The sequence below is a fragment of the Schistocerca nitens genome, chromosome 5, assembly GCF_023898315.1.
Source record: "Schistocerca nitens isolate TAMUIC-IGC-003100 chromosome 5, iqSchNite1.1, whole genome shotgun sequence".
Classification (NCBI taxonomy): Eukaryota; Metazoa; Arthropoda; class Insecta; order Orthoptera; family Acrididae; genus Schistocerca; species Schistocerca nitens.
Window position 1 is genome coordinate 811437618 of NC_064618.1, and position 25714 is coordinate 811463331.

General features: G+C 40.4%; 1 protein-coding gene across 1 annotated transcript in view; it reads right to left on the minus strand.

Moving 5' to 3' along the window:
- Window positions 1-25714, minus strand: part of LOC126259842 (uncharacterized) — a 595122-nt gene that overhangs the window by 28929 nt on the left and 540479 nt on the right. Inside the window, exon 4 of the mRNA XM_049956899.1 lies at window positions 18637-18736. Coding sequence (XP_049812856.1) covers window positions 18637-18736 — 100 coding nt within the window. The remainder of the gene's footprint in view (window positions 1-18636; window positions 18737-25714) is intronic.

The window sequence follows — 25714 nt, forward strand, 5'->3', positions numbered from 1 at the left end:
GTGCATAAATTTGTTGCATTTTGTTTTGCATGTTGGTATTCCGATTCCTATGGATTTATTTATCGAGTTTCATTTTCTATTTGCAGTTCACTTTTGCTATTGTGGATGGTAGATGATAGACCGTCAAGTGGAGAAATCTGAATGTCTCCAACGTATTCTTCCATTTGATTTCAACAGAGGGATAACAACAGTAAAGGCAGCCAGAAATATTTGTGCCTATGGAGATAAAGCTTTTTGACAGAGCATGGCAAAAAAATTGTTTTCTCATTTTAAGGAGTATTGTTTTGACATTAGTGATTCTCCACATTCAGGAAGACCTTTCTGGTTTGATGAAGATCATTTTAACGCATTAATCCACAACTATCCACACCAGTGTACTTGAGAACTGGCAAATGTGATGAACTGTGATCGTTCCACCATCGTGTGACATTTGCATGCAATGGCTAAGGCTCAAAAATCGGGTGTATGGGTACTGCATTCTCTAAGCCAAAATCACAAAAACAGTGGATGGCCATATGTGCATCTCTGCTTGCTTGTCATCATTTGGCTCATGAACAACTCTGTCTGTTCCTATTCTGTACTGTTACTGGTGATGATAGATGGTGTCTTTATGCAAGCATAAGGAAAAGAAAGGAATGGTTGATCCCAAACAAAGCACCAGTTCCCTGTACAAAGACCTGCACACATCCAGAAAAGATAATTTTATGCATCTGGTGGGACAGTAATGATGTGGTGTACTATGAACTGCTTCTCCAAGATGTAACCATCACTGCTGACGTTTATTGTCAGCAACTGAGACATCTTGTAGATGCAATCTAAGAACAATAATCAGGAAGACTATGTGAAGTGACGCTACTCCATGGTAGCACCAACCCACATCCTGCTGGACTGACAAAAAATGCTATACAGGAGTTGGGTTGGGAAGTAATTCCATGTCCACCATATACACCTGATCCTGTGCCCTCAGATTTTCACCTTTTTGGCTCTCTGTTGAACAACATTCAATGGCTCAATGAGTTCTTCGCTTCAAAATCATGTGATTTCTACAGTCGCAGAATTGAAAAATTACCCCAACATTGGGAGACATTTATAAGTAGTGAATGGGAATATATTATTAATGACTAAAGTCTCTGTTATGTGTATCTGTTGTGTTTATTAAACTTATGGAAAAATTCTATGAACTTATGCATCAATGCAGTAACGGCACTGCAGAATTTCACAGTGGAAATATTTAAGATAGCTACTGCAAAACATCATAAGAAAAGAAACAGTATTAATGACATGTAAATAAATGTAAACATCTGAAGGTAGGGGGAGCATAAAATGAATGTAGTCTCAAAGAAGTGTGTTTTGAAGCATAATTTGCTGGCATAACATGACGGGAAAGGTCTGTTTGTCTGTTTGCATGAATGGCTGCCGACAAACTGTGGCCAAGAAACAAGTGGACCACCCTGTTGCTGAACATGCTGCCAAACATAATATCCTTCACTTCAATGACTTCTTCACAGCCTGTGCCATATGGATCCTTCCCACCAACACCAGCTTTTCTGAATTGCGCAGATGGGAACATTCCCTGCAATACAACCTACATTCCCATAACCCTCATGTCCTCAACCTTCGTTAGTCACTGTCCTCACCCATCCACCCCCTTCCCTGCTCCAATTCCAGCTCTACATAGCCATCATTCCACCATCACACCCAGTCCTTTTCTTTTTTTTTTCTATGTGTGTCTTTCCTTTTCCGCTTCTCCTTCCCCCCCCTCACCTCTCCCCTGCCCACTGCCCAACCTGCAGAACTTCACTACCTGCCATCCCCACCATACTATCCCTCCCCCTCCCCGCCCCAGCCTCCTCCTTACCCCACTCAGTTGCCACTCCATTGTGCATTGGTGATGCTGCTTGCAGTGTGGTTTTGGTTGCCTGAGACCGCAGTCGTGTGTGTGAGTTGCATTTGCATGAGCGTGTGTGTGCGTATGTGTGTCTATTGTTGACAAAGGCCATTGGCTGAAAGGTTTAAGTGTGAAAATATTTTGTTGTGCCTATCTGCAACTCAGCACCTCCACAATATGGTGAGCAGCATCTTTCTTTCTCATAATATTGTTACATTCCATCCTGGATTTTCCATTGTTTCATATTCAACATTTATTGATAATAGTCCTACAATAATTTGTAAGAAGTATATGAAGAATTTTGTACCACACTCAACCCTTTGTTCAAGTTCAGTTCAAAGCAACAGCTAGATTTAACAGAGACCATTTTCTCTTTATAAAAAACACACCTGCTTTCACCTGGGAATATAAAAGCACTTTAAAATAAATGAAAAAGCTGCCAGACAAGGAGATGTCTCTGCAAACTCCAAATACAGAAGCAGAAGGATACAAAAGCCCATCAGATAAGGGCTACAGAGGAGAAGGAGAAAGGTAGCAATAACATATTGCTTTAATGATTTCCTTCTCAATGACTTAGAAAAATACTGACAAGAAAAGTATAAGAAGGAGGTAATTGTGAACTTTTGGATCCAAAGGCTTAAGTGTCCATAGGGGAGAGATATAGCCACCCCTGCCCCCACTTCTCCCTGAAACATTTGCAGCATGATTTGGGCTACTAATTTTCACTACATGCCGCTTACTCTACTGTATCCACAGGTTCCTGGAAGTGGGAGGAGGATAGGGTGTACATGCTCTCTCATGGAATCTGGAGCATGGTCTTATTCATTGCAGAAATCTCAGACATTTTTAGAAATAGTTATCTGTGATTTTAGTAAACTATTGGTTTAGCCTTACTTGCTTTATGTTGCTGAATGACACTGGAAATACTATGTTTTAAATAATTGTTGCTTAAGTCAGCTTTGTTTGGTGGACACAGTATTCATGTATGCTCAGCACCATCCTATTATGAAGATGAATATGAACGTTTTTCAGAACAGTGCCAAAATAGAGTACAGCATTCCCAATCTTTTCTGCCTCTTCCTCATAAACACCCTTACTGAGCTGCATATGTGGACTTTTCTAACACCCCAGTGCATGGAATCAGTCAGCAATTTCTTAGACACCTCTGTCCATCCTTATTAGTAGAAAATAAGCATGGTTGTCATGTACCTGACCAATATCTGTCACCAGTTCCCACAATGACAGCCCCTTCCTCCTATACAATTTTATCAACATGCCTTCTGGTTTGCTCTTCACAGCCTTAACCTGTGGTGGCTCACTGTTACTAGTTTCAGTTTTATACCGCAGAGTGATTGTAGTAAGCTCTGAAGAACATAGCTATAAGATATAGTAGGTATGCTCTTCTGTACTTCAGTTGTCAGCTCTAATGTATCAATCAGAAACAGAACATGTCAAAAATAAAAAAAAATTAAATTTTTTGTCAATTTTGACAATGTGTTGTGTGTAAGACTTCACACAGTCTCCATATTGACAAGGTGAGAAGTTCATTTAGTAAGCACAAAAACATCACAGATATGACCAAGCAACTCCAGTGGCAGGCACTGTAAGACAGCCATTCTGCATCAAGGTGTGATTTATTTTTAAAGTTGTGAGAGTACACATTCCTAGAAGAGTCAACAAATACATTGCTTCTTCCTAATACATCTCACAACAGTGAACTGGTTTAACATTAATGGTCTTTCTTTAAATTACACTGAAACAAACTATGTTCAGTTCCACATAACATTCAAAGATGAAGAAATAGTAGTAAAAATAAGTGAGCAGGTGATAACCAGGGTGGATATGTAGGCTTGCAAATTGACAGTTAACTGAACTGGTCAAACCACATCCTGGATCTATGCAAAAGATTGAGTTCAGCAACTTACCCATTACGCCTTGTTTCTTCTTATAGAAGTATGGAAATCATGAAGTCAGCCTATTATGGTTATTTTCACACCATTATGACATATGGAATTATACACAAATCAAAAAAAAGTTTTGCATCACCTCGGTTCCGGGAGTTCCAGAACCTGTACAGAAAATTGAAATAGAGATCAACATAAACATCATTTCTGCCCTTTTTATTGCTCATGAAAATCACACATTGCATGTTGTACCACCATACAGCGAGACCTTCAGAGGTGGTGGTCCAGATTACGGTACACAGCAGTACCTCTAATACCCAGTAGCATGTCCTCTTGCACTGATGCATGCCTGTATTCTTTGTGGCATACTATCCACAAGTTCATCAAGATACTATTGGTACAGACTGTCCCACTCCTCAACAGAAATTTGGTGTAGATCACTCAGAGTGGTTGGTGGGTCATGTCATCAATAAACAGTTCTTTTCAGTCTATCTCAGTCATGTTTGAAAGGGGTTCATGTCTGGAGAGCATGCTGGCCACTCTAGTCGAGCGATGTCGTTATCCTGAAGGAAGTCATTCATAAGATGTGCATGATGGGGCCGCGAATTGTTGTCCATGAAGACGAATGCCTCGCCAATATGCTGCTGATATGGTTGCACTAGTGGTTGGAGGATGGCATTCACATATCATACAGCCATTACAATGCCTTCCATGACCACCAGTGGCGTTCGTCGGCCCCACATAATGCCACCCCAAAACAGCAGGAAACCTCCACCTTGATACACTCTCTGGACAGTGTGTCTAAGGCATGCAGTCTGACCAGGTTGCCTCCAAACATGTCTCTGATGATTGGCTGGTTGAAGTCGTATGCGACACTCACCGGTGAAGAGAACGTGATGCCAATCCTGAGTGGTCCATTCGGCATGTTGTTGGACCCATCTGTACTGCGCTGCATGATGTCATGGCTGCAAAGATGGACCTCGCCATGGATGTCAAGAGTGAAGTTGCGCATCATGCAGCCTATTACGCACTGTTTGAGTCATAACATGATGTCCTGAGGCTGCACAAAAAGCATTATTCAACATGTTGGTGCTGCTGTCAGGGTTCCTCCAAGCCATAATCTGTAGGTAGCGGTCATCCACTGCAGTAGTAGCCCTTGGGTGGCCTGAGCAAGGGATGTCATTGACAGTTCCTGTCTCTCTGAATCTCCTCCATGTCCAAACAACATTGCTTTGTTTCACTCCAAGATGCCTGGACACTTCCCTTGTTGAGAGCCCTTCCTGGCACAAAGTAATAATGCGGACATGATCGAACCGCATTATTGACCATCTAGGCATGGTTGAACTACAGACAACATGAGCTGTGTACCTCCTTCCTGGTGGAATGACTGGAACTGATTGGCTGTTTGACCCCCTCTGTCTAACATGCGCTGCTTATGCATGGTTGTTTACATTTTTGGGCGGGTTTAGTGACATCTCTGAACAGTCAAAGGGACTGTGCCCACGATACAATATCCACAGTCAACGTCTGTCTTCAGGAGTTTTGGGAATCAGGGTGAAGCAAAACTTTTTTTGATGTCTGCATTTTGGGGAAATCAGTCACTGGCTAAAAAAGTACTGTGTGCACAAAAAAGAGCCATAAAGATCATGTGTGAAGTCCATCCAAGAGCCACATGCAGGAATCTTTGTAAGAAACTTGGAATCCTTATATCTACTGTGCAATATATATCCTCTTTGATGTGTTTCATAAAGAAAGAAATCCATTTTTAAACTGAATAGTGAGTATAATAGTCATGAGACGAGAAGAAAACATGATATCTGCTGTGAACAGGCAAATCTAAGTATGGTACAGAAAGGAGTCCATTTCACTGGCTGTAAGATTTTTAATGCCCTCCCTTCAAGAATTAAGTGTTTAGTAGAAGATGAGCTCTTGTTTAAAAAAAAACTTTAAGGCAGTTCCTATTACAAGGATCATTTTATTCCATAGAAGAGTTCCTGAAGTACATTGTTTAGCATTTCTTGTATTGTTAACTGCAAATATATGCTCAAATCTACATTTGTAATCCTGACTATTCTTTATTGTAAACACATATTTTGCAATATTTATTTTCTGTAACACTTATTATTTTGTTATATTTATTTATGTCTCAAAATTGAATTTCTGTAGTAGAACCTAAGATACTGTTTACTGTAATATGAAATCATTTTGTTTTGTTTTTATGTGCTACTATAGATTTCTGATAAGTTCCATATCCTGTGATATTGGCACAACATGGATCACCAGAACAAGAAATAAATAAATAAATAAAATATATAATAAAGAGAGACCATGAGGATAAAATTAGAGAGATTCAAGCCCACATGGAGGCTTACCGGCATTCGTTCTTCCTATGAATTATTCGTGATTAGAACAGGAAAGGGGGCAAGTGACACTGGTAAACAAAGTACACTCTGCCACACACTGCAAGGTCTTTTTTGGAGTATAGATGTAGATGTGACAACAACATGGCTAATGTGGAAACAGTATTAAAAAAATCAGCCCACTAATTTAACCTCACATCCTGCCACATCCTGGATTCATCCCACATTAACACTCAACCTTCTCCCTTTCTTTTTTTAACCTTGTTTCTCTTGCTCCCTCTTTTGGATTTTCTCGAATCTCCTATTTCACTTTATTTCTAGTTCTTAATTTCAGTATTCATTCCTTTTCCTCTTAATCCATTTTTACTTTTGCCTCTGTCCTTTCATAGTCCACACATGTTACAAGTAAATTATAATAGAATAAATCAGTTCTGCACTATACAGTAAGATAATAATTAGAATAAAATTATTTAAATTAAGTAATACATTAAACAAAGAAAACATATTTATCTTGTTTGGACCCCACCGCTCCCTCTCTGTGGCACTTTTCCCTTCATCTTCGCAATCTTTCATCCATCCAACTAAAGGATGACTCTCACCTGGGGTCTAAGTGACATGTCCCTCTTTTTCTGGGCTTCCCCAGCCTACACCTCTACCATTCATGAGGAAGGAACTAGCATTTCTGATAGCTAGGACAGCTTTTTGTACTTGTCTATGTGTATCAGCAGCTCTTAGAATTTTGAAGTGAGGTATTACTCAGCCATTGTGTCTCCTTTAACTTATATCTTCTTCATACAGATTTTCATTTTTCTGCAGCAAAAGCCATATTTGACTTCAAAAATGAAACCCTGACAGATTTAGACAGCAAAGACCAAGCTGTCTATTATCTGAACTTTCTGAAGTCTTTGATTCTTCATCTTACAATTTAACTTAAGGAAACTAAAATGTCATGGACTTAATTTCCATCACTCTTTCATGGCTGAGATCTTACTATCATAACACAAACTAGAGGACCACCTTTTCCAAACAGCATCCCAAGAGTGAAACTAAATTCAATACCTAGGAAGATAAAATATGGAGCCCCAGAAGGCTTGGTGTTACATCCATTTTAGTACCTAAATTGTGTAAATGAACTTCCTATAACTTAGGACTGTTCAAAGACTTCATTGTTTGCTTTTGACTCAGACATATTAATCACTCATTCATGCCAGGCAGCTGAACTACATCCCTACTTTGCAAACAACTATGAAGTGTATCACAGAGGATACTTCCCATTATGCCATTTATTAGGGGTTCTTCCTGTTCCACTCAAGTATGGAGTTTGAGAAGAAGAATGACTGTTCAAATCCCACTGTGTGATTTGTAATTAATCTAATCTTGTCCTCACAGATCCTCTGAGAGTGCTACATAGGGGGTTATAGTATATTCTTGGAGCCATTGTTTAAAGCTGGTTCTTGAAACTTTTCAAGCAGGCTTCCTTGGATAGTTTGTGTCTGTCTTCAGCTATTTGCCAGTTTAGTTTATTCAGCATCTCTGCAACGCTCTCCCAAGGGTCAAACAAATCTGTGACCATTTGTGCTGCTGTTCTCTGCATACAATCAATCTTATTTAGTATGGGTTCCACAAAACTGAGTAATATTCTAGGGTATTAGAACCCCACTCATGATGGAAATATACTCGATGTAATGGCAACAAAGAGACCGGACGTCTTTAGGGATGTCCACATTGAAACTGGTATCAGTGACCATGATGTGATTATGGTAACAATGATTACCAAAGTACAAAGGACAACTAAAACAAGCAGAAAGATATACACTCGTGGAAATGGAAAAAAGAACACATTGACACCGGTGTGTCAGACCCACCATACTTGCTCCGGACACTGCGAGAGGGCTGTACAAGCAATGATCACACGCACGGCACAGCGGACACACCAGGAACCGCGGTGTTGGCCGTCGAATGGCGCTAGCTGCGCAGCATTTGTGCACCGCCACCGTCAGTGTCAGCCAGTTTGCCGTGGCATATGGAGCTCCATCGCAGTCTTTAACACTGGTAGCATGCCGCGACAGCGTGGACGTGAACCGTATGTGCAGTTGACGGACTTTGAGCGAGGGCATATAGTGGGCATGCGGGAGGCCGGGTGGACGTACCGCCGAATTGCTCACCACGTGGGGCGTGAGGTCCCCACAGTACATCGATGTTGTCGCCAGTGGTCGGCGGAAGGTGCACGTGCCCGTCGACCTGGGACCGGACCGCAGCGACGCACGGATGCACGCCAAGACCGTAGGATCCTACGCAGTGCCGTAGGGGACCGCACCGCCACTTCCCAGCAAATTAGGGACACTGTTGCTCCTGGGGTATCGGCGAGGACCATTCGCAACCGTCTCCATGAAGCTGGGCTACGGTCCCGCACACCGTTAGGCCGTCTTCCGCTCACGCCCCAACATCGTGCAGCCCGCCTCCAGTGGTGTCGCGACAGGCATAAATGGAGGGACGAATGGAGACGTGTCGTCTTCAGCGATGAGAGTCGCTTCTGCCTTGGTGCCAATGATGGTCGTATGCGTGTTTGGCGCCGTGCAGGTGAGCGCCACAATCAGGACTGCATACGACCGAGGCACACAGGGCCAACACCCGGCATCATGGTGTGCGGAGCGATCTCCTACACTGGCCGTACACCACTGGTGATCGTCGAGGGGACACTGAATAGTGCACGGTACATCCAAACCATCATCGAACCCATCGTTCTACTATTCCTAGACCGGCAAGGGAACTTGCTGTTCCAACAGGACAATGCATGTCCACATGTATCCCGTGCCACCCAACGTGCTCTAGAAGGTGTAAGTCAACTACCCTGGCCAGCAAGATCTCCGGATCTGTCCCCCATTGAGCATGTTTGGGACTGGATGAAGCGTCGTCTCACGCGGTCTGCACGTCCAGCACGAACGCTGGTCCAACTGAGGCGCCAGGTGGAAATGGCATGGCAAGCCGTTCCACAGGACTACATCCAGCATCTCTACGATCGTCTCCATGGGAGAATAGCAGCCTGCATTGCTGCGAAAGGTGGATATACGCTGTACTAGTGCCGACATTGTGCATGCTCTGTTGCCTGTGTCTATGTGCCTGTGGTTCTGTCAGTGTGATCATGTGATGTATCTGACCCCAGGAATGTGTCAATAAAGTTTCCCCTTCCTGGGACAATGAATTCACGGTGTTCTTATTTCAATTTCCAGGAGTGTATATGTAAAGAAACTTCTACAGAAAGAGAGATTACAGCATAATAGGCGTAAAACAGTGTAGGGCTATAGATAGATGCTGGATTAAACACATTTGGCTGTCAAGAGAGCAATGTTTGATGCCTTCAATGACTACCATAGAATAACAACATTAAATGACATTTCACAAAATCCAATGAAATTTTGGTCATATGTAAAGAAGGCTGCTAGTGGCACCAAAGTTAGTTTCCAGTCCATAGTGAATGAGACAGGAACTGAAATTGAGGACAGCAAATCTAAAGCTGAAACACTTAACTGAGTTTTCAAATGTTCCTTTACAAAGGAAAACCCAGTAGAACATCCCCAATTTAATCCAAGATGAATGAAATAAGTATTAGTGTCAGTGGTGATGTGAAACAGTTGAAATCATTAAAATTGAACAAAGCTCCAGGCCCTGATGGAATCTCCGTCAGATTCTATACTGAATTTGTGACTGAGCTAGCCCCTCTTCTAACTATAGTCTATTGTAGATCTCTCGAACAAAAAACCATTCCTATTTCTTGGAAAAAGGCACAAGTCACACCCGCCTACAAGGAGGATAGTAGACCTGATCCACAAAACTGCTGTTCAACAACCTTGACATCAATTTGTTGTAAAATCTTATAACATAGTCTGAGCTCAAACAGTATGAGGTATTCTGAAAAGAATGACCATGTCAGTTCTGACCAGCATGGATTTTGAAAACATCGATCATGTGAAACCCAAATCACTCTTTTTTCACATGACATACTGAAAGTTTTCAATCAAGGCAACCAGGTAGATGCAGTGTTTCTTAATTTCCAAAAAGCATTTGACTCAGTACTACACCTATGCTTGTTATCAAAAGTATGATCATATGGGGTATCAAGTGAAATTTGTGACTGGATTGAGAATTTTTTGGTAGGGAGAACACAGCATATTATCATGGTTGGAGAGGCATTGTCAGACATAGAAGTAACTTTGGGTGTGCCCCAGGGAAGAGTGTTGGGACCCTTGGCGTTCATGTTGTATATTAATGACCTTTCAGACAATATTAATAGTAAAATAAGGCTTCTTGCAGACGATGCAGCTATCTATAACAAATTACTATCTCAGAGAAGGTGCATAAATATTCAATCAGATCTTGATAAGATTTCAAAGCAGTGCAGACTGGCAACTTGCTCTAAATGTTCAGAAATGTAAAATTTTGCACTTCAAGTGTCCTATGACTACAATATAAATGAGTCACTGTTGGAATCAGTCAACTCATACAAATACTTGGGTGTAACACTTTTGTAGGGACATGAAGTGGGTAAAGCAGGTGGTAGACTTCAGTGTATTGGTAGAATACTGGGGTAGTGCAATAAGTCTACAAAAAAGATTGCTTACAAATCACTTGTGCAACTGGTTCTAGAATATTTCCCAAGTGTGTGCGACCCATACTAGATAGGACTAATGAGGGGAGATTGAATATATACAGAGAAGGGCAGCACTAATAGTCACAGGTTTGTTTAATCCATCGGAGGCAGTCACAGAGATACTGAAGGAACTGAACTGGCAGACTCTTGAAGACAGGTGTAAACTATCCCAAGAAAGTCTATTAACAAAGTTTCAAGAACTGGCTTTAAATGATTGCTCTAGGGATATACTACAACCCCCTATGTATCGCCCACACAGAGATCATGGGGATAAGATTAGAATAATTACTGCATGCACAAAGGTGTTCCAACAATCATTCTTCCTATGTTTCATACATGAATTGAACAGGAAGAAACCCTAATAACTGGTACAGTAGGATATGCCCTCTGCTATGCAACTCACAGTGGTTTGCAGAGCACAGATGTAGATATAAATGTAGATGGATTGCTTGAGTGATCTGTATGCAATCTTCTTTGTAAACTGATTGCCTCTCCATAGTATTCTTCCAATAAACCAAAGTCTGCCACCTGTTTTATCTGTGAATGAGCTATGTGATTGCTTCATTTCATATCCCTGAAAAGTGTGACACCCAGGTATTTGTATGAGTTGGCCAATTCCAGCTGTGGCTTGTCAATGCTGTAGTCATGGGATATTATATTTTTAAATTTTGTGAAGCGGACAGTTTCAGCAGGGTTCCCAACACACTTCTGTGGGGCACACACAAAGTTACCTCTACACTTGTCGATGACTCTCCATCCAGGATAACACGCTGGATCCTCGCTACCAAAGAAACCTCAGTACAGTTGCAAATTCGCTTGTCACCTGATGCTCTCATATTTTTGATTGTAAGCATAGATGTGGTACTGAGTCAAATTCTATTGGGTAATCAAGAAAAACTGCATCTATCTGACTGCCTTGATGTATGGCATTCAGGATGTAATGTGAGAAAAGTGTGAGAAGGGTTTCATATGATCAATGTTTTTGGAATCCATCCTGGTTGGCACGGAGATCATTCTGTGTGAGATACATTATTACATTTGAGCTCAGCAGCAGCTGGCAGAACAGTATGAGCCTCTGGCACCCCAGGAATGCTGCAATGCCATTTGGCATTCAGTTCAATGGAAAACTGACAGGACAGAGCTGTGGAGGTCAGTCCTGGCAGAGGTAGGCTGGCTTCAGTCGCTCTATGGGGACTGTTAGGTACCTGCCCTTCTGGTCAATCTTGAAAGGGTTGTCCTCTTTCAAAAGCACCTGTAGGGACCAGTATACAGTGGACATAACAGTGGGTGCACAGTATGAGCTCTGAGCCAGACATGTGATGCTGCAAGAAGATCTTTCTGTGCCTGACAGGTGGGGCTGCATGAAAACATCTCATTCGGGAGCTGAACTGTGGTGCAAACTCGGTCAGTGTTTCTGAAGCATTCAGCTGAACTGGTGCTGGTTCAGTGAGTTCATCTAGTGCACACAACTGCTTGCCATAGACGAACTGCGCTGCTGAACATTGCAGATCCTCCTTTACTGATGTGCACAAACCTAACAACACAAATGGAAAGACTTCCATCCACCTTTATGAGTAACATATCAGTGCCGCCTTTAGCATGCACTGCAGACTCTCCACCATTCTATTACTAACAGGACGGTAGCTAGTGGTGTGAAGATGGTTACAGCTGTATGACTGAAGAAGCTCATTAAACAGCTGCTTCTTGAACTGACATCTGCGATCAGTCACAATGGTTTGAGGAATGCCAAACCTCGAAAACCATATAAACAAACAACAATGCCTTTGCGTCTGCCTCAGCAGAGATGCCTGTTATGGAAGTAGTTTTGGGCCAGCTTGTAAAATGACCCACTACAGTAAATAGATAGTGGCGACCACCAGAATAAGGTAATGGTGCTACAAAGTCCATATGTATGTGTGAAAACCTTGCTTTCCACATTGGAAAATGCACAGCTGGAGTGAATGCTTATTGGCTGAATTTGCTGTGCTGTTACCTGAGGCAAGAGTGCACTCAAGCTCGGCAGTCCCACTTGATTTGTGGTCGCACCACTTCACTCGCTATTACCTTTGCTGTTGCCCAGATTCCTAGATGAGCCAGATTATGAAATGCTTAGAAAACTATACCCCGAAATTCTATGGTAAAATACAGATGTTGTTTGTCCCAGAATGTGTTGCAGCAGATACATGTGGCACAATTTGGGGCAGAAATATGTCACAGCTGCAGGGCTGTGTGTTCACTTTTGAGCAAGTCATGCAGCATTGTGTCCTCTTGGTGCTCGGACACTATCTCAGTCCATGGCACAATTTCGCAACAGGCAATCTGCAACAGTGTTGTTTCTACTTGAAATCTGACTTGCATTGGTCATAAACTGAGCTATATATTCCACTTATCCACACTTCCATAGTGACCCATTCTCTGTTGCACGTTGGAAGAAATACGTTAGTGGTTTTTGGTCAGCAGAAACTATAAAATGTGTTCCTTATGCAGACAATCGAGAATGTAACAGCCTTGTATATCACCAGCAATTCGTGAGTGATAGCACTCCATTCCTTCAGCTGTGATGTAAGTTTCTGTGACTATAAGGTGAGGTGTTGCCTTTGACCATCTTCTCTTCGTTACAGTGCTGCGCCAGTTGCATTTTGGCTCATGTTCACCATGAAGGCTAATAGGACACTCATGTGCAGCTGATCCAGCAGTGCCACTTACGCCAAAAATTGTTTGACTTTATGAAATGCCACTTCACTTGCTGGAATCCAAGGTATCTTCTGACTACCAGTTGTATGCTTGCCTAAGAGAAGTGCAGTAAATGCTTCCTGCTGACTTGATAGCCGTGGAAGATATTGTCTGAAGTGATTTAACATTCCTACAAATCTGCTCAATCCTCTGTAGGTTGTAGGCAAAGGCATATCTTGCACAGCTGCCACATGTCCAGAAAACAGTGACAGACTGGCTCTAGACTACATATCCCAAAAACTGCACCTCTCATTTTCTGAAAACACTCTTTGCATTAGTATGACTACACCGTACTCCTGTAGTTTCTGGACCATTGTTATGGTCATCACTGATCGAAACTTGGAGTCTAAGGAACTAACAATTTTGTGATCACAGATAGAAGTAAAAGAAATTTATTATACAGGTGTGAATGTCACAGAACTATTAGTTTAATAACTAGCAGTTGTGAATACTGACAGAAATTATTTACAGAAAGAGGAAAGAATTGTGGAAATAACTGATCCAGCAGTCAGCTGTAATGTGTGTGTTATCTCCAGAACAAGAAGTATCTTTGAAGTTATTCTTAGTGTCGAGTGATCTATGTTCCTTATGGAGCCTGTATTTTGTGGTTCTAGAAACAAAAACAAAAACAAAAAAGGTACACTTCAATTGTGTGTACATTATTTGAAGTCTTGTTTAAGCCTTACTCAGTGGGCAGAATCTACACTCATCATGGACATATCTGCTGAGACAACAGCAAAGATCTTTGTCATCACCTGGGTAACACAATTTGGTGGCCACCTCCACATCACTATAGATCAGGGCCAGCAATTCGATTCTGTTTTGTTTGAAGGATGTCAGATTTGTGTAGTATTCAGTGTCAGCATATGACAAGCTACCATCCCACCAGCAATGTGACAGCAAAATTCAGATCAGACCCTAAAGACAGCTTTCATTTCTCACAGTGACAAATGGACAGAGATCCTTCCTGGCATGCAAGCCAGATGGCAGACCATCATTAACAGAAATGATGTAATGGGAACCACTACTCATACAGGAAGATTATGTTATGTCTGCACCAATACTATTTGCAGTGTAATTGCCACAATTGGTACAACAACTCTGAGACCATGTAGCCAAGGTCCATTTCCCGCCTGCTTTGCCCCACAGCACCCTGTTTTCATTCATAAAGCTTTGGGCAACAGATCACACATCATGTCCTGCACAGATCTCATTAAATTACTGCTTCAGTCATTGTACACTGGTCCCTTTCCTTTGTTATGATGAGGAGCCCACACCATCGAGATCTTGCAAAGTGGTAAAACCATATTAAGCAGTTCAAGTCAATGTGGTTCCTACCCTCACCCGTATAAAACACCTTGCCAACACTGCAAGCCTCACCATGCTTGGTGACACTCTTGCAGATATCATCTGTAGTTACCATCCCCATGCATTACCAGTGGCCACCCTATCGGGCATACAGAAGCTGCACCAATGCCTTGGCCAGCAGGCCACATGCAAGCCAGACAGTAAATAAACTTTCAGTCTTCTTACATTCCAGTGTTCTGCTGCGGAGGAGGGATTTTTTTTTTGGGGGGGGGGGGGGAGGCTGTATGGGAATAATGAGCCCAGCAACCAACTTTAGTATGAAGAGGGAACAGTAATTGAGAAGAGAGTGGGACAGGGTTGGAACATATCGCTGATGTTACTTGACCCATATGTTGAATAAGCAATAAGGGAAACTAAGAAGAGATTTGCATAGGGACTTAAAGTCAAGGGAAACTTTGAGACCTGACAGATCAAAACTAGAATCTTTGCCTGTTGCGATCAAATACTCTACTGACTGAGCTAACCAGGCATACCTCACAGCCTGTCCTCACAGATCTGTTGCCGCCACTATCTCTATCATACTTCCCAAACTTCACAGAAGTTCTGCTACATAATTTTTGGGACTAGCACTCCTAGAAGAAAGGATAGTGCAGAGAAATAACTCAGTCACAACTTATGGGAGATTTATCATAAGGCATGCTAGAATTTCATTCAAAAAACTTTAAGTTTGCTGATGACATGGTAATTCTATGAGAGACATGGAAGGATTTGAAAGATCAGTTGAAAGGAATGTATAGTTTTTTGAAAAGAGGTTATGAAATGATTACCAATAAAGGTAAAGCAAGGGTATTGGAATGTAGTCAAATTAAATCAAGCTATCCTGAAGAAATTAGACTAGGAAATGAGACACTAAAACTAGAAGATGAGGTATGCTAGTTGTGCAGCAAAATAACTGATGATGGCGAAAGCAGAGAGGATATAAAAGCAGGCTGGCAATAGAAAGAAAAGTGTTTCTGAAAGAGAGAGGTTTATTAATATTAAATATAAATTTGAACAATGGAAATTCCTGGCTGTGAGGCACAGCACCTTGCATCATGCCCATTCAGATGGGACATTACAGCAGTGATTAGACATGCAGTATGAGTCACATGCAAGACAGGTGGTATCAGATGGCTCGGGCGTATGTAGTATCTATGTGATATGATAGAGCTCACTAGCTGACAGACACTGTTTGAACTGCTGTCAAAATACTGTCAATTTTATTTCCAGTTTTGTTTGTTTGATTTTCTAATTATTTATTTACTACTACTAATCCTACTATTGTTGTGTTTCATTATGAGAGTGAAAGAAGGTCTGAATGTGAAACACTGTTTGATGTAAAGCTTTTATACTACACTGTGAAGTAATTGGTCATGTGAGGAATGTTCAAGAATGACGTGTGTTAGTCACTTGTGCTGGGGAATTTATTATAAACTATTTCATCAGTTTATGATACTGGGGAGAGCAGATTATAATTTCCATAAAGTACTTTTGTTAAGAGGGAATTAAATTTATATTTGTGGATTTTCAAAATTTATTTATGTTAATTTACTGTTCTGATGCAGTGACAGATTTTGATTGGTGCTGTATAGATGCATGGTATTGAGCGGGCTTGATGCAGCTTTCCAACTGTCTGTGACATTTCTCTGCCAATGAGAAATTAGCATATCCACATGTTTTTAGGGAACTAGAAGCTTCTTTTGTGTAGAGAGAAGAGTAGTGTCAGGGCTTTGATCTCACAGTGATCAGACCTATTGATATGTGCTCCATTGAAAATTGTTAATATTGTGATATTTTGGTACCAAAAATATTTGAGAAATGCTGTAAAGTGTAGAAGAGAATTTGAGTTAATGCACAGGGTGAAATTCAGAACTTTAAAAGTATCTGAATACTGAGAGGCATGTTACTTACTCACGAACTTCAATTTGTTCCATGAGACTGATACTAGCAACATTTGAATGACCAATTCTAAAAGAAATGATCTGTTTGTAAACTTTCTGTGAAAGGTAATTCATAATTACCATAAACTGGCTACAGTTATGAATGAAGTGTACATGTGAACTTTTCAGACTTTTTACAGCTTAGAGTAAGGCTTGGTAGTAACTGGTGTATGCAAGCTTGTCATAATAGAATGATATATTATGCACATAACTACTTTCATTTAACTATTCCTTCCACTGATTAAACAATTTTTGAGGTTATGATGTGTACAGCTGTTTTTTCTATAGCTTTTTCCGGCTGAGAACTGCAGGTCAGTGACTTCAAGGAGGTGTGCGAGTAAGAAGAAATTCACCACCAAGTGAGTGAAACTTTGCAAAGCACAGCACCACAACAGATGGAATAATAACATTATGAAAAGGATAGATTGCTACTCACCTTATGGACGCGACACTGAGTCACAAGCAGTCACAATAAAAAGCCTGCTGTACATTTAAGCTTTCAGCCAGAATGCCTTCTTCCAAAGTAAAAAACACATTAACAGCCACACAAGTAGAACTCACACACACATTACCACTGGGACTATCCATGGTCACATGTGTGAGTTGTGCTTGTGTGGATATGTGTGAGTTTTCTACTTTGGAAGAAGGCCTTTTGGCCAATACCTTGTATGTACGGCGGTATTTTCATTATGCCTGCCTGTGATTCAACATCTCATCTACAACCTGAGTAGCACTCTATCCTTTTCATAATATTGTTGGATACAAATTTAAGTGTTAAGAAAGATTTTCTGAAGGTATTTGTCTAAAGTGTAGCCTTGAACAGACTTGAAATGTGTATGATAAACAGCTCAGACAAGAAGAAAATATAAGCTTTTGAAATGTGGTGCTACAGGGAAATGCTGAAGGCTAGACTGGAAGACTGGATAACTAATGAAGATCCAATGAATGAAATTGGGGAGGAAACACATTTATGTTAAAGCCTGACTTATAGGGAGAACTGGTTGATAGAACACATCCTGTCATCAAAGAATTATCAGCTTTAGTCATGGAAGGCTGTGTGTGTTTGTGTGTGTGTGTGTGTATGTGTGTGTGTGTGTGTGTGTGTGTGTGTGTGTGTGTGTGCGTGCGTGCGTGCGTGCACGTGTGTGGAAGGGGGGGGGGGGAGGTGGTAAAATGTAGGGGGAGACCAGTAAGCAAATTCATACAAAGCGGTTATGCAGAAATGAAGATGCCTTTGCACCATAGACTGATGTAGAGAGTGGAACACACTTTTTAAATGTGTTTCCTGTAGCACAGGAATGGTATGTATCTGGGTATTCTCCTATTCAAACCACTATCTAGCTTTGTCACCTACACAGGAGTTAATAAGTCACATTTATGAAAAACCCATAAAGTCATAACTATTTAGTGCTTGTCACATGTACAGATATTATGAATATCAACAAAGAATACGAAAACTAACAAGAAAAGGACAATCACAAGACATTGGTTACCACTGTCTCAGGAATGAATAATTATAGAACACTCAATTAATGTACAATAATGGCCTTGTAAGACAAAAACTAGTTCACAAAATAAATATGTACTGTAGAGAATTCACTGTTTGCATTACAATATTTAAATATGACCAAATAAAATATTTTGTACTCATACATGGTAACTAATGGGAAAGGAAACCATATGATTGCAAAAAATGGTTACCTTATCCCACCTTATTTTATATAGTGCCCCATATCTTTAGCTCATTCAATGAACAAAGATACAAACATCAACTGGAGAAACAAAATGGTACTGATAATAACACAACTAAACTTACCAATTGCAGAAGAGTTTGATACCAAGATACACCATTGCTCCTATAGTCATCACAATAATACCTGGTATGATTAGATCCCTCACAGCATCAAATTTGCTGCCTAGAAAAATCAAAACAAAATTTCAGTTGCATGTAAGTTATCCATAAATTATAACAGCTACTCATTATAGATTAAAACAATAAATGATGTGGTGTTAATTATGTAAGTTCTTTTCTCATTACAGAACATAATGACTCCACCCACTTAAATTTTTTTTAAAAAATCACTGTGTAAAGGAATAAGTGATGGTTGAAATGATACTGATGATTGTTAGTGACTTACTCATATTTTTTATCTGCTCCTTATTGCCTGAGTTATATGTTTGTGTTGTTATATCTTATTTTATTATCCAAGTCAGTTAATATTTGTACAGCTCTGGCAGTGAGGTCTTTATCAAAAACACATGTGCCTCTGGAAAGGGAAAATTACTGAAAAGCGAGCTCATTTGGTAGCTTTCCCTCTCTAGCATGTAATGCTTAGGACACTTGTTGCACAGGGAGGAAACTGGTGACAGGAAACAGTCACAAATCACGTGACATCTCTGTAACTTGGCTGGACCGGACATACCAGACCCACTCCTAGGATCCACATGGATATCTAGCTTGCTGGAGATGCCTTACACCCTGCTCTCAGTAATGCAAGAGACAAACCTGAGTAAGATGGCAGAAATTGTGGATCAGGTATCCGCAGCCGCTACTCTGCACGTGTTTACTACACACTTGGCAGATACAGATTGAAGGACACCACCTCACATCTTGCCAAGGCGACACATCAAGTTGCAGCCATCAACATTTACAAATGACGAGACTGCACATCATCACGTGGGTGATACAGTGTGCGAACGCGCCCTTGACAGACGAGAACAAGTTTTTGACCGAGTAGGTACAGGTCATTGGGCTTCTGGACACGAAACTGAATGGCAGCCTCTCACTAGTCTACCAGCAGCACAAGCCTGGGAAACTACTGCAACATTCAATGGTGACAGATTGACCACTAGAATGCTGTTTCTGCTGGATACCAGCTCAATGTGAGTGTGTGTTTCACAGATATCTGTTGTGAGAACTGCAGCCAGGTGCAAATTATGACTTATCAGCTACCAATGGTTCACTCAAAGCTACATATCAGTAAACCCCTGATTCTTTAAATAACAGAATTCCCATTTATAAAACTTTAAAAGTCTGATAACATGAAAATATTTTATGTTAATCACAAGCGAGAAAGAGTTTGAAAATACGCTTGAAGTTTGTTCAAAGTTGCCATGGGCTGTGCTTATTAAACACTGGATGAATATAGACTGCGTGATATGCATGGCAAGTCAAGAAAATTTAACCAATGTGCTACAGCATGATGACATAGCCTTTTTACTTACAATGGCAGTATTAATAACTAGCTTTGAATATATTAATTTTATATATTGTTTAAATATACTGAAATTTTATAATTAAATAGCAGTACCCAGCCATGCTTTGCAATGGTTCAGTCTGGTTAAATGGAAAAGAAAGAAAAGAGAAAGCACATGTTTCTAATATGTATGCTAATTTGATGTACGGCCTAACCTGCTTCTCCCCCCTGCCTCTGTCCATCTCCGCCCCCCTCTTTCTTTGTTCACCTCCTCCTCCTCCTCCTTCTCCCACTCTCTGTCCATCACCTCCTTCTCTTCTCTCTGTCCATCTTCTCCTCCCCCTTCCCTCTCTGTCTCCTCCTGCCCCTCTGTCTCCCCCTCTCTCAGTCCATCACTTCCTCCCCCCATTCTCTCTCCATCTCCTCCTTCCTGTCTTCTATGTCCATTTCGTCCCACCCCTTTGTCCATCTCCTCTTCCCCCCTCTCTTTCTGACCTTAACCTTTGTTTATTGTTAATGTAATTCAGATTCTGCAGTAGTATTCCAATCATAAATCAATGAGCCACAAAGACAACTTTCCTGCTTGCCAGCAATGTTTCCCTAAGGTAAATTATATATATATATATATATATATATATATATATATATATATATATATATATATATATATATATATATGTATGTAATCTACATGTGTCTAAATATTTATTACAGTAATGTATAAAAATCTAAAGTCAGTAAGAAATGTACATTTCAAGATTTTTGGTAACAATGTTTTCTGTTTATATATTACACATATGTATGTGTACATTGTATGTAGTAAAAACAGACAGGTATTAATAAATTAGGTTCTTAAAAATGTGTGTGTATTGAAATTTAACATTGTATCCAAATTTCAAAGCAATCAGTCAAGGACTTCCAGAGATTATCAATTTTGAACTAACCAACATATACATTTTATACCTTTTCCGCTTTTATTACATGTATATTACATATATTCCAGATGGCGTTCCAGTAGGTACCAGTATATAAAAACATTTGAGTATTCGAATGCAATGGTGTGTCAAGATTTCAAAACAATCCTGAAGAACTTTCGGCAATTTGTGATTTTGTAGAAAGAAACATTAACTTTTTTACTTACATAGAAAATGCAGATGTTCCTAATCGCAAATCTCCTAAACTTTTTGGTGATTACTTTGAAATTTTGACACAATGTTCCATTGGTATATGTGTGTGTTTTTATTTATCTATTTTTTAAATACATACAATACATAAATTTATATAAATTTAATAGTACAGAAAGGTTCTTACAAAAAGCTGAAATAGATATGTATACATGTATTAGACATCATACATTAAAGAATTAGGTATCTGAAAACACATTCATATTAAAATTCAATGTTATGTCAAAATTTCAGAGCAATCAGTCAAGAACTTTTGGAGATTGACGATTTTGAACAAATAAACATTCACATTATTTATTTATTTACGTTTCTGAGTCAGCAGTCTCCTGACTGATCCAATGCGACCTGCAACGATTTCCTTTCCTGTGCGAACCTCTTCATCTCAGAATAGCACTTGAAACTTACATCCTCAGTTATTTGCTGGATGTATTCCACTTTCTAGAAAAGAGTAATGGGGGTTCTGGCACACTTTTGATATCAAACTGATATCAAACTAATTCTGCAAATTAATTAATTAATCAATTAATTACTCCTTCCTCCTGATGATATGGGTTTTCCTTGGCTGGCACATGTCCCCTTCCCCCACCACCCTTCTGGGAAATCCCTGCCCCTCCCCACATGTGTAAAGAAAGTGATGGGGGTGGGACTATGCCAGGTTCTAAGACAGGTATAGATTTAACCTGGAAAATTGCGATTTCATTGTTTCGATACCCCTAAGGGGTATGAACGATTTTACATGGAAAATTACGTCCAGTCATAAGTAGGATATAGATTTACGTGGGAAACTGATTTTTCTAGAGCCACAGTCGTCAGGAGGAGGTATTTGTGATATTTTGCTCATTGCCGAATGTCACCAGACTGGCGCTACATTCGTAACATTTAATTGTAATTATGCTGATAAATAAGTTGCTGGTTTCTTAGGACGGCTCTGCCTGGCATCAGAGGGCGTGGTGAAGGTAGTGAGTGATTGGAACGAATGGATATTTCTTGCGAGCCGCCGCTAAACCTCCCTAACTGGACAGGCGGGGTGCAAGCATGTAGCTGACCTAATCGTGTCGCTCTCTGTGTGGGTGAATGACGAACTAATACTCAGTATGTATTGGGTTCGTGTGTGTTGCGAATATTCTCTGATTTTTATGTGGAAATTTGAGATGATTCAGTATGTTGAGTGTTTGAGTTGGAAAATTATTCCCTCCTAGGTAAATTGAGCAGTTGACTGCTTGTACTGCCATTCTACTCATTTCCCCATCTTTATTTGGTTGTGAGAAAATCGACTATGATGTTTTGTTTGCGTTTAGATGGTGAAACACAGGTGGAAGAGACATTGGCTGGTTCTCTAGACATGATAAACACTTATGATTATCAGAATCAAAACTTTAGTCGGCTTTGTAAAATACAAGGATGATCTCAATCTGGGATTTTTTTGTATCACTGACACTAGTATTCGTTAAAAAAATACGAGCGGAACTACTAGTTATCTCTATTTTCGAGGTTTGACGTAAAAATCTTCGTAGACGAGATAAGTTTCTAGTTACTCAGTGGTTTGGAGCACATCCCACATAATGACCTCGCTAAAGCTTCGGTTCTCTAGAGATATAATTTCCCTTCTTTACCTTCAGGATTATACTGTGCAAGTGATTGGCAGCATGCTGCCATGTGGTTGACATCTTGAACAGTCACGTAAATGGTATGATATTCTGGCAAACCACGTGAAAACACATCTACATCTACATGGATACTCCGCAAATCACATTTAAGTGCCTGGCAGAGGGATCTTCGAACCACCTTCGCAGTTCTCTATTATTCCAATCTCGTATAGCGCGCGGAAAGAATGAACACCTATATCTTTCCGTATGAGCTCTGATTTCCCTTATTTTATCGTGGTGATCGTTCCCCCCTCTGTAGGTCGGTGTCAACAAAACATTTTCGCATTCGGAGGAGAAAGTTGGTGATTGGAATTTCGCGAGAAGATTCCGTCGCAACGAAAAACGTCTTTCTTTTAATGATGTCCAGCCCAAATCCTGTATCATTTCTGTGACACTCTCTCCCATATTTCGCGATAATACAAAACGTGCTGCCTTTCTTTGAACTTTTTCGATGTACTCCGTCAGTCCTATCTGGTAAGGATCCCACACTGTACAGCAGTATTCTAAAAGAGGACAGACAAGCGTAGTGTAGGCAGTCTCCTTAGTAGGTCTGTTACATTTTCTAAGTGTCGTGCCATTGAAACGCAGTCTTTGGTTAGCCTTCCCCACAACATTTTTATGTGTTCCTTCCAATTTAAGTTGTTTGTAATACATCTAGGTATTTAGTTGAATTTACGGCTTTTATATTAGACTGATTTATCGTGCAATCGAAGTTTAACGAGTTTCTTTTAGCACTCATGTGGATGACCTCACACTTATGGTCAACTGCCACTTTTCGCACCAATCAGATATCTTTTCTAAATCGTTTTGCACTTTGTTTTGATCTTCTGATGGCTTTATTAGTCGATAAACGGCAGCGTCATCTGCAAACAACCGAAGATGGTTGCTCAGATTGTCTCCCAACTCGTTTATATAGATAATGAACAGCAAAGGGCCTATAACACTACCTTGGGGAACGCCAGAAATCACTTCTGTTTTTCTCGATAACTTTCCGTCAATTACTACGAACTGTGACCTCTCTGACAGGAAATCACAAATCCAGTCACATAACTGAGAAAGCCTTCCGGAAATCCAGAAATACGGAATCTATTTGAAATCCCTTGTCAATAGCACTCAACACTTCATGCGAATAAAGAGCTAGTTGTATTTCACAGGAACAATGTTTTCTAAATCCATGTTGCCTGTGTGTCAATAGACCGTTTTCTTCGGGGTATTTCATAATGTTCGAACACATTATATGTTCCAAAATCCTGCTGCATATCGACGTTAACGATATGGGCCTGTAATTTAGTGGATTACTCCTACTACCTTTCTTGAATATTGGTCTGACCTCTGCAACTTTCCAGTCTTCGGGTACGGATCTTTCGTCGAACGAACGGTTGTATATGATTGTTAAGAATGGAGCTAATGCATCGGCAAGGCATTTCGGAAGGCTGTGTTTAGTAACTCTGCTTTGGCAGCACTGACTTCGATAGTATCTCCATTGCTATCGCGCGGAGAAGGCATTGATTGTTTCTTGCCGCTACCGTACTTCGCATACGACCAGAATCTCTTTGGATTTTCTGCCAGGTTTCAAGACAGAGTTTCGTCGTGGAAATTGTTATAAGCATCTCGCATTGAAGTCCGTGCTAAATTTCGAGCTTCTGTAAAAGATAGCCAATCTTGGGGATTTTGCGTCTGTTTAAATTTGGCATGTTTGTTTCGTTGTTTCTGCAACAGTGTTCCAACCCGTTTTGTGTACAAAGGCGGATTTTATTAATTTACTTGGTATAAATATCTCAATTGCTGCCGATACTATTTCTTTGAATTTAAGCCACATCTGGTCGACACTTACATTATTTAACTGGAATGAGTGGAGGTTGTCTCTCAGGAAGGCGTCAAGTGAATTTTTATCTGTTTTTTCGAAAGGTATATTTTTCGCTTATTTTTCCAGGATTTGGGGGTTACAATATTCAATCTCGCTACGACAACCCTGTGTTCACTAATCGCTGAATCGGTTTTGATGCTCGTTATTAACCCACAAACACATCAAATTCTGGAAATTTTCATATGCTACTCGATGATTTCAGCATAATATCGTCGTTTGCTGTCTTGTGAAATCGGATATTGCAGCTGATATTGGTAAATTAATTCGCGACTGCCAAAGCATTTTTCTTCGACAGAGCTGAGAAAGTAGATATTCTTGCAATCAGAGATCCTGAAGATGGTCTGCTACCCGTTGCAGGCAAGTGCGGGAGCACTTGTCTAGGGACCGTTGGCCACAGTGCATGACCGTCGAGCCGCATGGGGGATATCTCGCACTGCAACTATATATGGTGCATGTGCTTCTGTTTTTGAGATCTGTATGTCTCTGCGGTATATATAGGAGTGCCTGGCAGTTGATAACTATAAGTAGGATGCGGTAGTGATGATTTTGTATGGTGCAGGATAGGAAATGTGTTTAATACAGCTACTAAGGGATGGTGGTACAATTGTTTGTGGTTGCTGGAGACCGGTAAAAGGCCGAAAAAATCAAGTTTTCTTTGACAGCAGCAGAGAAGTGTAATTGACTAAGTGTATTTGGCAATAGTTTCTGTATTTCATGATATGTAGACCACTTTTGCAGGGTTTAACTGTCTGTGCAATATGACTGCAGTATGTTTTTTTTTCTGATCTGTGGAAAAATAGTTTTCTGCTGAAGTGTCAGACAGTGCTCCCGCAGCAGCTGTAACGTTTTGGTGGATAAATTCAATAAGAATAAATGAAGACGTTTCATTCACAGGAAGTTGCATGATGTCAGAGAGACACAAGACATCCTTCGTGGAGGGCATAGTAGTCTCTACAGACTGGTTTGAATGAGACAAGGCAGAACAACATATCTACGGAAA